Genomic DNA, 16596 nt, shown 5'->3' on the forward strand with positions numbered 1-16596 from the left:
ACTTTCAAACTTCATTAAAATTCTGGATCTCAAAGGACAGATATCACTTGCTCATACCTGACACCAAGGTTACAGGCTTTCATGCTAACTTGGGGGCTTTTTTTCTTAGGATAATAGACACTTATGCATTACATTGTGGAAGGAACAGTCCATACCACTGCATTGCCATAATATCACTGCCACTCTGGGAGAGAAGTAACAATCAGGGTTAGTGTCCTGAAAAACAGAAAGGCAGGCAACAGGAAAAAAAAAAATCTTTAAGAGGTTCTTTTACCATGCCCTGATGACCAAGAAGGTATACACTGGATGATACATGTTCTCATTTGCTAGCAAGGGAAAGAGAAAAATCCCTTCATGGAGACCTGATATAGAAAGCTTCCAAAACCAAAATACAAAAGTGCCAATAGTTTAAGGTAAGTGCAGTACTACCCTTAAAAATGATACCTTCTTTCCCAGTAGATCGGTTCCTGTGTGTATTTAGGGTGAAATCTCCTTGCTTTGCTCCAAAAATATATTTTTATTACTATTGAATTCTTTCAGCCCTGCAGAGCCAATACACTTATGGGACAGTGAGCGGGATTCTTTTTGTGCTCACACAGGAAAGGAACTGTTAACTAAATTCCTACTGCAAAGCCAAATCTGCCACATTATAGGCAGAATATGACCTACAAAATGTTTAAACTACTGATGATACATGAGCTATAAAGAACACATTTTGTCTTTAAGATTCCTAGTTGTGTTTACATAGTTAGTTGCTTATTTGTAAACTGAGTAAAATTAGCTTTGGAGCGCACAACAAAACAAAAAGAGAGCACCACAATCCCATTTTTACAGTCATTTTTTCTAACAGAACCACACTAAGTAACACTCCACTTTTTAAAACTGCTGTCATAAAAACAAGTTGTTTGAAAATTTAGGCAGGACTTCAAGTCTGTTATAATTATCCCACACATGTACCTTGGAAGAGAAGGCTATTAATATTTACTACATTTCTATTTTTCTCAGAATGGTTTGATGAGTGCACAACTGTTTGTTATGTGATTTGAAACATCAAGCAATGTTACTTGACAGGTAATACTGATTTTACTTCATGCCCACTGGCATGACTGAACTTTCCTTTTTCTGTATGCAGTGATAACGAGTAATAAGCCTTCATCTCCTCCTTCTACCATCACAGATGTTAGCTACTAGAAAAAAAAGATGTATTAAACATTTACCAATAGGTAGCATTCGCTGTGTACCACCGCATGAAAAGCAGCATAAAGAAATCTGTTTTGCAAGGATCGTCTGGGAAGGTGAGGTTTGGGCTTTATACTGGTCCCCGATGATGGCAAACTGGCAGACTGTTTCTTGCATAGCTCTGGGCAAACCATTAATCTGTCAGCACAAACTTCTGTAGAAATTCCAACAATAAAACTGGAGGGTTTGGACAGACAGAAAATGCTGCTTTTGAAATACTTAACAAGACTAATAATGCTTTGCAGATTGTTGTATTCCACAGTCCCTGAAATTTCTGGTCAACAGTGCATAGTAAGTGTTCAATTCATTCATCTTCTTCAACATAGGTTGATGGAAACCAGCCCACCTAAAAAAGGCAAAAGCAGAAGAAAAATAATAGATAAGATGCTAATGACACGGGACAGTTCTTTGAAAGGCCTGCCTAGGCAAAAACTATAATGGTTCTGTTTAGTAACAAGAGGACACAAAATTATAAAGATAAACTTGATTGTGCTGCTACAGCACTTAGTTAGAATAACACCTCTCAACCAAGTGATGCAAATTATTGATCCCATGATTTGGAAATTGCAGCACTGGACATTAAAACCTATTTTTGGAAGATCAGAACTAACCGACTAGCTGTGACTGTGCCCCAAAGCACTAAAACGTGGAAGAAGAAGAAGAGTAAAAGCAGAAACAAGGAGTTTTACAAGAGGCAGGCAGCTGCTATTTCCCCCTTTGGAGGTGAAGGACATCTAAGTATTCTGCAAAGCTACCATCAGGCTCACAAGTCCCCATTACCATTATTCGCCTAAATTAAATAGGAACTGATTTTCTTGTCCTTACATGCACTCAAGTCTCAATGGAGTCAGGAGTCGTTTTAAATGAGAAAGAATTGCAGGGCAGAGCCCGAAGTTTTTCATTTATACTGCATTGTTACTAAGTTATTGTATTGCTCATGAAAGAAACCAGACCATTAACCTTGGAGAGTGAAGTCCTATATCTATAGCAGAGTGCAACACAAGGGCAGGCTACTTCATGCTGACCTGTCAATGTACCCTGTTCTGGATGAACTATCTCTAGAGAAAGAAGAGAACTCAAGTCCCAAAGCCCATCTTGCTGAGACTGTCAAACAGAATGCCAGTTCCTAATGTTTTTCTTTAGGATGTGGCTGTCTGTCCATTAACACCTGGAATGAGATCTTCAACTTATTTCACACAGTACACAGGACCATCAAAAATAGTTTAGGTTTCTATATTGCTTCCAAACTATATGCTTATTTCTTTTTTAAAATGTGCCTGTCTCATGCTCTAGGCACATGTACAAAATAAAAAACCCTTCAAATAATGTAAAACACAAAATCCCAGCATTCTTCCCACCCTATCCCACAGGACTAACTTTCACTTCCAACCACCATCCAACCCACATCCACCCTCCCTTACCAATTTAAACCATGGATGGATGTGGTTTAAACCAGCCCATTTAAACCATGACCTTGAGTACCTCAATTTATCTCCACTGCAGAGGTATTACATGAGCAGAGTGGTAGCAACCTAAGGTAGAGATGGAAACCATTTAGGGCTTCTATGACAAAACTAACACTTTGAATTGTATCTGGGAACTACCAGCAACCTGCACAAATCTCCGAGCACAGACGTAACGTGCTCCCTCTAAAAATCACTGCTACGTAAGGCTCTTGCCACATTTTGTACTAGCTGAAGTTTCTGAGTGCTCTTCAGGTGTAGCCTCATGTAAATCCTATTGCAGCAATCCAGTCTTATGCTGACAAAGGTATGGAAGGCAGTGGTGAAATGCACATCCAAAAGGAAAGATAGTAAAATACACTCCTTGCCTTTGCTGCTAGCTGGACACCAAGAAGCAACCAGGGATCCAACAAGACCCTGATGTTTTGCTGCTAAGGGTTATAACCTCTGCTACTTCCCCCACCAAACAGTCTTATCCACTCTGGACATCAGCCAGTTAGTGCTCATCCATGACCCTAGTTCATTTAGACTCTGGGAAAGGTGATCAAGCATACTGTCTGGATTGTCTGAAACAGAGCTGATGATGTGTCAGATATGCTGTGAGAGAAAATATGTGAAAAAGGTTTATGATGTCTGAAGACTCCATTTAAAAGCCTTATCAATGAGATTAGCACAAAATTATGCCAAATAAAAGAAAAACCTACCCTTCCATTTACTTCACCTCTCCACCAGCCATTAGCACTCATCTTTGTGTAAATTTTTACCACATCACCTTTCAGTAAGGACAGTTCTCTCATGTCTCTTGCACAGAAGTCATACCGGGCAATGGCTATGCCTATTGCTTTTGGACTTAGCACTGAAATTGAACACAGGAAATCAATGTTATTATGATCTGTTAATTGCAGACTAATCAATTAAGTCAATACTGTAAAATGTATAGCAATGATTCCATTACAAAATAAACTGGCAATAATTTTATGTAAATGTGAAAGTAACCACCCAAAGAAATCAAGAAGCCTTCTTTAAAGGCTCAACACAAGGTTGGAGGATTTTATGTGGTTGGGGGGGGGGGGGAATAGAAAAAACATTACATGAGCTTGAATGTAAATGCCACTAAATCAAAATTTTTCCCAAGGATTCAAAAATACTGTAAAATTTATTATACCTTTGTAGTTTATAATAAAACTTACTGCAAAGTACACACATCAACGTATTTTTCAGGTCACTAATTTGTTTCCAAACAGATTATTGGCATTTATTGTTGATATAACTTTAAACCCCTAATGCGGCAAAATAAATAGATTATGGTGCTATTCCTTCAGAGAAGCAATCCAAGTTAAATACTATCCATATAAGGCTGTAGACCAACTCCTTCCAACTAACAGCAAAACGGAAATGCATTTCTACAGTTTGGGCAAGTCTAAGCCAGCCCTGATGACCCCATTAAAATGAGGTCATGACCCACTTTGGGGTCCCGACCCACCGTTTGAGAACTGCTGCTGTAGACCAACTCCTTCCAACTAACAGAAAAAAAGAAATGCATTTCTACAGTGTGAGTTATCTGTTGTATGGCCACTGGATCATGTAAACCACCATTTTTCTGGGGATTACACTGTAAATCAAACATCAAAAATGATCAGTTGAACCTGGCTCACAAAATTTCACCACAAAGCAAAAATGCCTTAATTCAGCAAAGTACCTAAGTATTAGCATAAGTCTAAGCATGTGAGGTGACCCAACAAAATCAACACTTAAAGGTTTACAGTGATGCACCGACTTAAAATACCTTGCTGAACTGGGGCTTAAATCTTTTAAACTGATATAAAAATGACTTCAAACATTTCTGAATGATACAAGTGCAAAAACTGCATGTCTCTAATATGTCCAATTCAAAAATGGCTTTAATTGTAGCAAACTGATAATCCTTTTATGAAGTCTTATAGAATCCAATCCTGTAAGCTGCTGAGGACTGTCATTTCCCATTAGGAGGTAAAAGTTCTCAGCACCTTGCAGGGTGAGACCTATAATTTGGGTATATTAGAAAAAATATACACTGGCTAATACATTAGATTCAGAGGTTAGACCAGCAACTGGCAAAGGTGGAAGCCTAAGGTATGCAAAGAGGCATCCAAACAGTGTTTTTCAATAAAGGCAATCTCCCTTTGCAACTGGTTCCATGAGTAAACAGCTGCTGTAGATAGAAATGGACTCCCATTAGTTCTGACTAGCTCCTTACAAAGGGAGCTAGGGAGATGTACACACTAAAATCCCTACTGAAAAAATCCTGGGTGTATTTGGAGTATGGCCAACAACCGTGAGTTGGAGGAATCATCAAAACCATTCTCTTTGTCATAATTCAGAGAACAAGAGAGCAAGCACATTATTACTAGAGTTTCCCAAAGAGTTTTAGGAATTGCTATTAACATTCTAGTTTTGAAAATGTAATCAAAATTTAACAGTAAAGAATCAGAGCAAGCTGCCTTCTTTGATTTAAAATCAGGGAAATACGAATCACGGCATATAAACTAGAAAATCTAAACAGCTACGACAAAATCAACTACTTAATTGATAGCCTTGCTGCATATACTTTTATTTGATATTTATTGTGACCTCATCTGAACAGCAACTTTTGCATAATAGATACCGTGCATTCAAATCATTACAACTGTGCGCACATCAATGATTAAAACTGAAATACCTAAAGTCAAATCATGTCTGAAAATGAATTATGACCTTATTTTTCCACAACATCATAGTGTACTATAACTTTACACTCAGCGTTAGTATTTAGAATCATAGAATATCAGGGTTGGAAGGGACCTCAGGAGGTCATCTAGTCCAACCCCCTGCTCAAAGCAGGACCTAATCCCAACTAAATCATCCCAGCCAGGGCTTTGTCAAGCCTGACCTTAACAACCTCTAAGGAAGGAGATTCTACCACATCCGTAGGTAACCCATTCCAGTGCTTCACCACCCTCCTAGTGAAAAAGTTTTTCCTAATATCCAACCTAAACCTCCCCCACTGCAACTTGAGACCATTACTCCTTATTCTGTCATCTGGTACCACTGAGAACAGTCACTGAGAATATGCCTATAGGATATAAATATGTTATATAGAAGAGAATCAGCAGCTTGATATATTGTTTATGTGCACAATATGAAGATGCTGAAGAATATAGACAATCATGCACAGTATATTATAATAAAAATATACTACTTACTCTCTAGCAAGTCAAATGCCATGACTATTTGCCTATTTACATCAATATTATGTCAAATACCATACTGGGCAGCAGGAAAAAGTGGTGATGGGGCAGGAACTGATTTTGCAGGAGAAGGGGTGCAGCAGAGGCAGTAACTGACATTTTGTGGGGGAAGAGGGCACTAGCAGCACTTACTGATTTTGGGGTCAGTATATTGGTGGATGGCAATAGCAGTAACTATTTGGGGAAGGGGATCATTGATTTGGGGGTTATAAGGACTAGTAAATGATTGGGGGAGGGGAAGCAGAGAGCCGCTCTGGACTCTAGAAAGAGGATAGGACTCGGGAGAGGTCAAAGGGACAAGGTACATTGGGGGAGATGTGGGGGAGGAACAAAAGGAAGTAGATAAGAAAGAAGAGAACAAGGGGAAAGGGGAACTGAGGGAGGAAAAGAACTAAGGAGAGGAGAAATGCAGGGAATAGTGGGCAGTAAAATATTGGGGGAAAGGGGGCAGAATTGGAGGAAAGGAGGGGAATATTTCAAACCCTTTTCAAAGTGAGGAGCACAGGGGAAAGTGAGAAAGAAGTAAGAGGAGAAGGATGGAATCTGGAGATAGGGAAGAGAGGATCAGAGAAATAAGAAAAGAAAGAACTGAAACAAGCAGTAGGGGAGATTTTAAAGAGGAAAGAGGCTATGTCTACAGTGCAATTAAAAACCCGCAGCTGCCCCATGCCAGCTGACTCAGGCTCGTGGGGCTCGGGCTAAGGAGCTGTTTAGTTGCAGTGTAGACGTTTGGGCTCGGGCTGGAGCGCGAGCTCTAGGACCCTGCAAGTTAGGAGGGTCCCAGAGCCTGCACTCCAGGCTGAGCTTGAACATCTACAGCACAATTTTACAGCCTCGCAAGCTCTAGTCAGCTGACACAAGCCAGCCCCGGGTATTTAATTGCACTATAGACATACCCTGAGAAGACTCACTAATTCTTGTAGCCCCAGAGAACTAGGACACTTTGGTCTGTGTCAGATTTCTGCCTTTGCTTCCATTCAGGTCAATTTCTCATTAATACACACTGTAACCAGTTTGATCTCACACTATGTATTTCTCTTAACTTATGACTTTATCCCCATACAGGGTTGTTTTTGGCTAGTGGGTTCTGTGGGTCTTGAAGCAATGTACACTTGTTTAATTTTACGAAACTGAACATCAGTTCTCGCCAGTATGCAAGCATGGAGAGGATTTTCAAAAGTGCTCACACATTGCTGGCTTAATTCTGCTCTCACTGGCATCAATGAGAATTTTACCACTGACTTCCAGAGGGAGCAGAGATAAGCCAACATTGAAGGTGCTTTTGAAAACCCCACCCATAATATTTTGGGATCATATTTTCCATTTATATCATTTAGTTGTGAATTTAATGAAGACTCTTTTGGGGTCTTAAAAAGAAATGATTTTATAAATAATGCAAAGAGTCACACACGGTATCTGCCAGAATATGAAATGCCATCCAAGCCGACATGATTAGATTACCTAACACTACCTGACACCCCGTTGCTGTTGTGTAATTGTTACAAAGACATGCTTTACATCAGATATTGTCAGGATTTCTTTTTGTGGAGGAGACAGAGTGCAGTTAATCCTTACTAATTACCAACATAAAGGGCTCTGTTGGGACTAGTGCTATGCACAAGGGTAGAAGGGGGGCCAACCTCCATTCCAAAACCTTGTGCTACCTAGGCCAGATAATCCACCCTCTATAAGTGGAAGTGAACCAGCATAAGGAGAGCAAATGCTGCACTCTTTTAGAGGGGGTAGCAGTTGCTGTTGTGTATGCTCCTTCAGGGTTCTCAGAGACTTTTTGCCTGCCACAGGCAAAATTACTGGGTGCAAAGTGGTGCAGCCCCACCATAACTGTGGCTTAAAAGTCACGACAGCATCCTTACTTACTGGTGTTTATTAATGGAGTGCAAGTTTGCCATAATGTGATTGGAATTGAGATTAGCATGGCTGTAAATTTCAATTTTTTTATACAGTCTGTTAGTTCAAAATGTTTTTATGTTTTCATGTTTTCAAAGCAAGAGAAGGTTAAAAGAGAATAAAGAAAACGTGAGTACATTTGAAAAACAGATGAGTAAAATTAACTGAAACAATGGTAGTGCAAAATCTAACATTTGCTACAACAGAACTCTAGCAACGGCATTTTACGACGCTGCCACAATATGGTTTGCTGTAGAGATGGGACGAATACTTGATTCATTCATGAACAGTGCAATTTTCAGGTATGCACATTTGTATGAATACATCAATTAAAAATATAATACTTGCTATAGGATTCCACTACTGAATGGTGAACTAGGGGCCATTTGAGATCTGCTGTGGCTATTCAAATTCTGCTTATAGTCATGTATACTTTTAAAAGTTAATTTTACAAGAGTTTGATTTTATTGGACTGCAAGAATAACAATTTTCTATCCTCTGATTACCTTGTCTTTATAGCTTATCATGTTAACCAGTTACTGAGATTTGGAGTCAGTCTTCAGGGTATAGCATTAGGTGCTATTCTGCATTTAGTCAAGAAATGAAAAAGTAGATTCGTCCCTTCCCTAGTTGGCTGCACACAGAAAGAATTTGCAAACAGAAGCAAATTTAGAAGAAATATAAAAGCGGTAAGCAGTACCTGACCAGAAAGGAGTGGAGGAAGGGGGAACAAAGCTGTAGTCTGGAGGAGTTACAAAAGAAAACCCACAGAACAAAGAGGGGGCTTAGAGAAAGAAAGAGAAAAAGAGAGAAGCAAAAGAAGGTTGAAATATTGGCAAAATATTTAAATATTAGTATTTCTATTATGTAAGTCATTGGTAATAAGGAAACTACGGTTCCTCACTGAGGAAGTCTGGAAAGAAATTGACTGTGAAAAGTGGAAAATGTAGATCTATGATTTAATTTTTCACAATTACATTTTTCAAAAACAAAAAATAAAAAATAAATCCATTTTGGGTTTGGCAGAAAAGAATTTTAAACTGTTTTTTCTTACAAATAAAGTGGTTTCTTTTCTTAATACCTGTACATTTTAAAATGCTTTTGGCCCTGACTCAGACAAGTTCTTAAGCATGTGTCTAAGTTCAAGTACATAAGTATTGCCATTGGTATTCATAGGATTATTCACATGCTTAACTTAGGCATGTTCTTAAGTACCTTGTTAAACTGGACCTCACACCATGCATGTAGGGATCACAGCAGTCTACTCTGATAACTTAACATCAATGGGAATTAGGTGCACGTTTCGTATCCTTTAAGGACTAAATGATGTTTTGGATCCATATATAATACTCACATTCAGTTCAATGGAAGTTCTGAGCACACACAAAAGGCAGAATTTGGCTCAGGAACTTAAACTTGTGCAGCCAGTATGCTAGCCCCTGCTTTGATGGATAAATGTAATGTATCCTCAGGTAATCAAAGGATTAAGGATACACTAATTAAATCTCCAACACATTTATAGTAATCAGGTTGCTGGTCACCCAATTGCTCTCCTTTGGGTGACAGTATGTTTTCTACCCGCAAAAGAGTACATGCCCATTTTTGTGGGTGCAATCATTGTGCATGCAGAAGCAGTCTGAAATGAAAATTGGGACCAAAGAACATACCACAGCACCAAAACCCATCTTTGTTTGTTTACATTCATCTTAAGAAAAAAGTCAAGTACATCTAGATGTCTTGACATATTTGATAGCTGACGAGGTATCCTCATGCCTACTGAAAGTGTGCAATGAACATCTAAAAAGAGGAGACAAGTCCTGGGACATTGGGAGTTTAAAAAGAACCACTGGACAATTTTCTTAAGTAAGTGAAAAGTCAACTTAATTTTAGGAATGAAATGATAATTCAGTCCTAACAACTAAGTATTGAGAGAACTGTGACACAAGCAGGCCAGCTTTCAAATCACCCTTTGCCTGAAATTCTAAGAAATAATATGGAAATTGTATTGAAAGTCATATCAAAAAATTACAGGAGAACCTAACAGCCATTTAATATTCTGACCTTCAAAGGGGAAATAAATAAAACCTTTAAAATAAAACCCTTTTTCCTATCATCTTAGACAATTAGGTGATTTGAAGCTGCCTTTGGATTTCTCAAAACATTTGGCATTAGTACTTGATGGACTTTTGCAATGTCTGTAGTAGAGCTTCCTAAATTTCTAAAAAATGCTCCAAGTCAGAAATGTCTCTCTCTGCTAAACAGGTGTTCATATGAGCAGAGCAGTGAAAAATGTCTCTCTCAAACCTCCACTCAATCTCAGATTGAAGTTGGAAGCTTGACATATTTAATTGCCTCAGCCTGTGCTTGTGAAAATCTGGTGAACATGGGCTCAGGTTATGCATCCAGCTGGAAAACTGACAAACTGAGGGGAAGGAGGTTTGCCATTCAGACTCCCTCTCAACAGCTATCCCTTCTTATACGAGATGCCTTCAAAGGAGAGCAGGAGGTGGTCAGAGAGGAACTGGCTGAGTGAAGATTCCCTTGGGGAATGAAGTGAATTCAACTCAAATGTCCAAAAAATCTGCAGCAGCTAGTTTGCTTCCAAGTTGCAATCCCTGCTAACAAAATTCCAGGGTACAAATTCTCTAACTGCTTTGCAGATCAAACATTGCAGGGTTCACATACCCTAACTATGAGGGTAATGCCAACTTGGTGAAAACTAACAGGGCAGCAGTAAAACTAAACGCATGAGTTGCAGATAATCTGCCAACAATATTTGAGAGGGGCAGAGAAACCCTTTTTCTCCAGTGGCCTTGTAAACAAGCAGTGGATCACCTGAGAAAGGGACTTGAAGCAGCTCCTAGTGATCACCTAATAAAGGGGACTGCAACTTCAGAAAAAACGGCTTGATTCAATAGAAAGGGAGAGAGCGAGAGAGAGCGGCAGACAAGGCTGTGCAGGGGGAGAACAGGGCGAGGAAAATCCTGGACCCCAGAAAAGTCACTGACCAAATCCCAAAGGACTGTGGGAGAGGCGAGGAAAGTGAGGTCGAGTTTTGTGTGCAGGTTTTGTTGTTTTTCCATCATCTGTACCATTTGTGCTGTCTAAGAATAAAGTGTGTTCGTTTAGAAATTCCTTTGCAGAGTCTGTGTGTTACTTGCTTACACTGTCACATAGTCCCCAAAAAGGGAAACAGTAAATCAGCTTCAGTGGAACTCTGAGAGCATGCAACAGCTACTGGTGAGGCTTGGGACAGCTGGAGCTATTTTCAGAGCCTGCCAAGATATGGTGTCTGTATCTGGAGTGTGTGCCTAGCGGCCCAAAGTCAGAAACAATGCCTAAACTCTGCTGAGCCTCAAGAGAACACTAGACTCACGGTTTGGGTCCAGCACTAAAGTCTGGAGTGTCCAGAAGGAAAAGCTCAATCAGATTTATAACAACCTTCAAATCCATTAACCAAAGTGTCATCCAGGATCAAACAATCTGGGTTTTGTTTTTAGCACTGTGGTAATATATTAGGTTTTACACCGGGAATCTGAGAATTGAGAGACTTTTCATCAATTTGGCCTCGGAGGGAAATTTTCCAGCTTCCACCAGCAAATGTAGTGGAAAAATGTTCGAATTTCAACATAGCACAAAGCCAAGCCTGCCAAACCTCTTAAGTGGAAAGTGCCCCACATTCATTTCTCTTGTTCTTCCATATAATCCCTTTTGAACTCCTGTAATGCAGATTTTTTTTTCTGGAGTGCAGTGAAGGAAGTGGAATATGCACTATATAAAATCTTGTATCCTGCAGGAATTTGCAACAGTTGTGATATTTCTCCTATATGTTAATACTCTTACATGTGATACAGATGCCTCCCTCCTATCAGCTGGTCTAATAAGAAGAGGCAGTGCTTCCTTTCTGCTCCTCTCGGAGAATAACCAAAATAAACACAAAGGTAAGGCAGGCAGGTACACTCCTCATGCTAGTCACTGCACTGGCACTCCATGCCAGGTAGGGGTGAGGAGAAAAGAGCATAGAGATTGAGAGGGATGGGGAAAGGAAGGGAGATAGGATAATGGGGGGAAAAGATCATTTGAAAAGAGACAAGGACAGAGAATAACTAGGAACAGACGTGAAGTCCTGAGAGAACATGGGATACAATAGGAGGGAGAAAACTCAAAAAACTCATAGGGTTTGTCTACACTACATTTAAACACCTGTGGCTGGCCCATATCAGCTGACTCAGGCTCACCCGGCTATAAAATTGCACTGTAGATGTTTGGGCTTGGGGAAGTGGGTGGGTCCCAGAGCTCAGGTTTCAGCCCAAGCCTGAACGTCTACACTGAAATTTTACAGCCCCATAGCCCGAGCCCAAGTCCGCTGACACAGGCCAGCCACAGGTGTTTAATTGTACTGTATACACCCAGGGGAAACAATGAAAGAAAACAAGAGAAGAAAGAAAAGAGGAAACAGGATGATAGGAAGAAACAAAGAAAAACAATGAAAATGGATGAAAAATACTCTGAAAATAATGTGTCCTAAAATTCCCCTAATGCTCCTGTTTTACCAAATAAAAATGAGAAAGTCTCTTGGAAATTATATATGCATGTCCATGGAGTATAGCTAAACAAGTGAAAATCCAAGAAGAAATCTAGGAAGTGAAAATGATGGAATAGTCAGAATCATTGCCACAAGACACTGGGCTTGACTGTATCCTCATTCACAGCAGTCTTCATATTGTTGAAGCCATCATTATTTTTTATATTCTTCTTCTTATCTGGTGCAATGCAAAGATAAAGCCACTGCCTGAAATGCTGTGAAGTCTAATATTCTTTCAGGGAAAAATTAAATATTTTCAACAGACCACATAACAGTTGTTTTAAATAGCATTGAACTTCTAAAAAGGCAATAACAATTTTATAGACTTTCCTTTAAAATGGAACATGTTACATGTTCATAAGACCAATATTACACATATTGTAAAAAGCAACAGAGGGTCCTGTGGCACCTTTAAGACTAACAGAAGTATTGGAGCATAAGCTTTACGTCTGATGAAGTGGGCATTCACCCACGAAAGCTTATGCTCCAATACTTCTGTTAGTCTTAAAGGTGCCACAGGACCCTCTGTTGCTTTTTACAGATTCAGACTAACACGGCTACCCCTCTGATACTTGACACATATTGTAGCTATTTACTCCAAAAATACAAAGTCTTTTAACAGGTATTTATATGGTATGTATTTTGAAAACTCTTTTAGAAATGTTGTACAGGCTTGCAAATTAGGCCTTAAAAGACAGGTATAAAAAAAACAAATGAGATGATTCAACAAATGACATATTACTTGAAAAACTGTGTGTGTGTCTTTACTGAAACCCTAATTTACAAAAATGCAGTTATATTAGATGACTGATCTATTTAAATCTCAGTACAAGATTAGAAATGGTTACTTATTTATGCATGTAACTGAAAACAGTGCCGCCTATGTAAACATCTGCAAAAACTAGGCAGCCTCCAAATTAAATCTCTCACGTGCATTTCTAATAGATTTTTGAACACTAACCTGATTTTAAGTTTGGCAGCAAGGAAGTCTCACCAGACATGTTCATAAACCTGTTGGCAGATCTGATTATGCTTAGCTGTAGAAAAATCCTAGCTGAACGCATTACCATATTAATTAGTTACATGTCAAAAATGCAAAATGAAGATGTTTATATAAATATCATTATGCTTTTAGTGTTAAAATAACAGCAAATAATATGTAAAATGATCATACTCACAGTTACTGCTTGCTTTATTACTCCTTTGTTCATCTGAATTTTCAGATTCCTTGTATGGAACCTGAAGAGTCGTATCCAAACTTCGGAAACCTTCTTTGAGAGAGTGGTGCTTGTAGTACTCTACAAGTTCCTTTGAGCAAGAGGGAATAAAACATTACTGGAAATTTAATTTGCATTCTTTTCAACAGTAAGATATACAGTTAATGATAGTTTTCTTATCCTGGTGATCTTATCATTAGAGCTGAGCAAATAATTGATTTTTCAGTTCAGGGCCAAACACAAAACAAAACAAAAAACACCCTGAAAATAATTGCATTTGGTTTCATTCAAGAAATGGAAATATTTCACTTGGGTCAAACTGGCATTTTATTTTCAAAATGTTGTTTTGACATTTTAAAAATCTTTTTTGCAGATTAAACTTTTTGCTGAATTTTACCTAGATTCACGAACAGTTTCGGTGCCCTGAAAAATGCGTTTTTGGTGAGATTATTAGTTGCTGAAAAACTTCCACCCAACTCTATTTGTAATGGATAACTGCACAGTAAATATACATAAAGCCATGTTACCTAAAATACCTACTCCCTGCATAGATGAGCTCAACACCCTATTTGTATCACTGCCTTCTATTTAGTTTGTTGTCCTTGAGTTACTAATGCTTTGATTCAAATTTATAGGAGAAAAAATTGCACTTCTCTGTTTGAAAGGAGTATTTACCCCTTTCAATCAGGTTGATTAATTAATATTTTCCTTATGGAACAAAGGTAAAAGGGGAGGTCAGCAGCTTGCTAACTACTCACTGTACCTATCTTTACTTTCTCAGCTTTTTACTACAGTGATAAATAATGATCATCCACAAATCTTTTTCTGAAACACAGACACCAGATAACAGTGTGAGCCTTATAATCAACAGGTGCTTTCTCCTCAGGTATATGGACCACGTAAAGGTTTCAAGGTGATTTCATAAGATAATGTGCATTGTATCAGATGGCATCAGGAATAAGTCCAGAGTACACAGCTTTTCACATTCTCCATGGATCCAATCTGAGAATTTTCCATATGTTTCATAAATTATTTGCCAAAATAGAATATGAAAGCTAAGGAGGTACAATACAATACAGTTCTCATTGTAAATATGAAGGAACACCTCCAAACAGTAAGAACTCATGATATTTCTATGCAGTATTCAAATCTAGTATGCAACTCTTAAGGCTTGTCTGCGTGGTGGGGCAATGTGCAGAATGGGTCTGTGATATTTAAAGCACACAAACATACTGTGCATTAAGTGGTCCATGTAGACCCTGCTGGTGTGCATAAGATGTTCCCTACTGCACTTTAATGTATGTTTGTGAAAGCACACTAGTGAACATTTAATGCACACCAGCAGGGTCTACGGAGACCAATAAATGAGCGACACGTTAGTGTGATTTAGAAATCATACCCCTGCAGTGCACATTACTGTGTAGACAAGTCCTTAGATTTGAATGAGCCAGTCTATGGATTGGATCAACAGATTTACGTGAATAAGTTCAGTACAGAGTTTCTCTACAGAGTAAGGAATGAGGGTAAACGTTGGGTAGGAAAATCAAAGCAAACACACTTCAGTTAATTATTCTGTTCCTTCAAGCATGGCATTTCGTTTTTCAAAATCAAATACAGTAATTCATTTATTGTAAACACTTAACTCCCGTCACCAATTCATTCAATAATCCCATTTTGTTCTGCCATGTTTAAGTTTCCAAAAACAAAATCAATCAGGCCAAGCTTCAGTGCAAATAAGGAAAAAGCAATAATTTCATTCTGATTTACAAACAAGCCTCCCCAAAACCAGCCTAGGCTCTCCTACAAAAATCTAAAGTGGTCCATGCAATAAATTAATTCCAATGAATAAAATGACCCTTAAATTATTTAGCCAAGATCTAGTGCACTAAGTGTAAGTTCATGAAAACAGTCTTATTGGTAAACTTCTGAACTGAATTTTGGAGCTCTTCAGTCCCATGTTGTACAGTGTTGTACGTCTCAGTAGCTGGCTCAAAGGCAGAGTCTAAACCAAAAGTAAAATCCACACCTGCTTTTAGTAGTTCACAATCACTGACCTCCAGGCACTACAAGTAAACAGAAAAGCCAGGAACAAAAAGAAATATTTGGGATTCCGTTATCTTACATTAACACAGCAGGCATGCTACAATGTCAGCATTGCAAGTGGCTTTCACAAATAATCAGTGAGTACCCAAGCATTCAAATTACCAAGGCAACAGGCACTAGAAAGGGTGGTTTGTAGGCAGCATTCGGAAATGGATTCCCTGGTATATGGAACACCAAAATGAATGGTGTGTAACCTGGTACAGATTAGTTGGGAGGAGTTGATGATGTTTGGTTAAGACAGTAAGTCTATTGCTATAACAAGACAGATTTTATTAACTGACAAATCAGTGAAATGGCCCCGTGCCTAGCAAAATTTTACGTCAGGATCACAGGATATCAACTACACCGCTACCTCGATATAACGCGACCCGATAGAACACGAATTCGGATATAACGCGGTAAAGCAGTGCTCTGGGGGGGCAGGGCTGCGCACTCCGGTGGATCAAAGCAAGTTCAATATAATACGGTTTCACCTATAACACAGTAAGATTTTTTGGCTCCCGAGGACAGCGTTATATCGAGGTAGAGGTGTACTTTTAAAACAGGAATACTCAAACTGGGGGTCGGGACCCCTCAGGGGGTCACGAGGTTATTACCTGGGGGGTCGCGAGCTGTCAGCCTCCACCTCAAACCCCGCTTTGCCTCCTGCATTTATAATGATGTTAAATATATTTAAAAGTGTTTTTAATTTATAAGGGGGGGTCGCACTCAGAGGCTTGCTATGTGAAAGGGGTCACCAGTACAAAAGTTTGAGAACCACTGTTTTAAAACTTTTGTTTGTGTTCATTATTTACACCAAAATGATTTGAAAAATG

The 16596-nt window shown here is 38.9% G+C and overlaps 1 protein-coding gene across 2 annotated transcripts in view; it reads right to left on the reverse strand.

Moving 5' to 3' along the window:
- Positions 1-1406: 1406 nt before the first annotated feature.
- The window catches only part of VAV3 (vav guanine nucleotide exchange factor 3), a 238636-nt gene continuing 223446 nt past the window's right edge, over positions 1407-16596 (reverse strand). The window contains exons 25-28 of one of the 2 annotated variants that reach the window (XM_065410114.1): positions 13640-13769; positions 8577-8660; positions 3407-3558; positions 1407-1585 (exon numbers count right to left, since the gene is read on the reverse strand). In XM_065410114.1, the coding sequence (XP_065266186.1) occupies positions 1544-1585; positions 3407-3558; positions 8577-8660; positions 13640-13769 (408 nt within the window). In that variant the 3' untranslated portion in view covers positions 1407-1543. The remainder of the gene's footprint in view (positions 1586-3406; positions 3559-8576; positions 8661-13639; positions 13770-16596) is intronic. The other variant, XM_065410115.1, reaches the window with a different exon arrangement.

Source organism: Emys orbicularis, chromosome 8 (assembly GCF_028017835.1).
Source record: "Emys orbicularis isolate rEmyOrb1 chromosome 8, rEmyOrb1.hap1, whole genome shotgun sequence".
Lineage (NCBI taxonomy): Eukaryota > Metazoa > Chordata > Testudines > Emydidae > Emys > Emys orbicularis.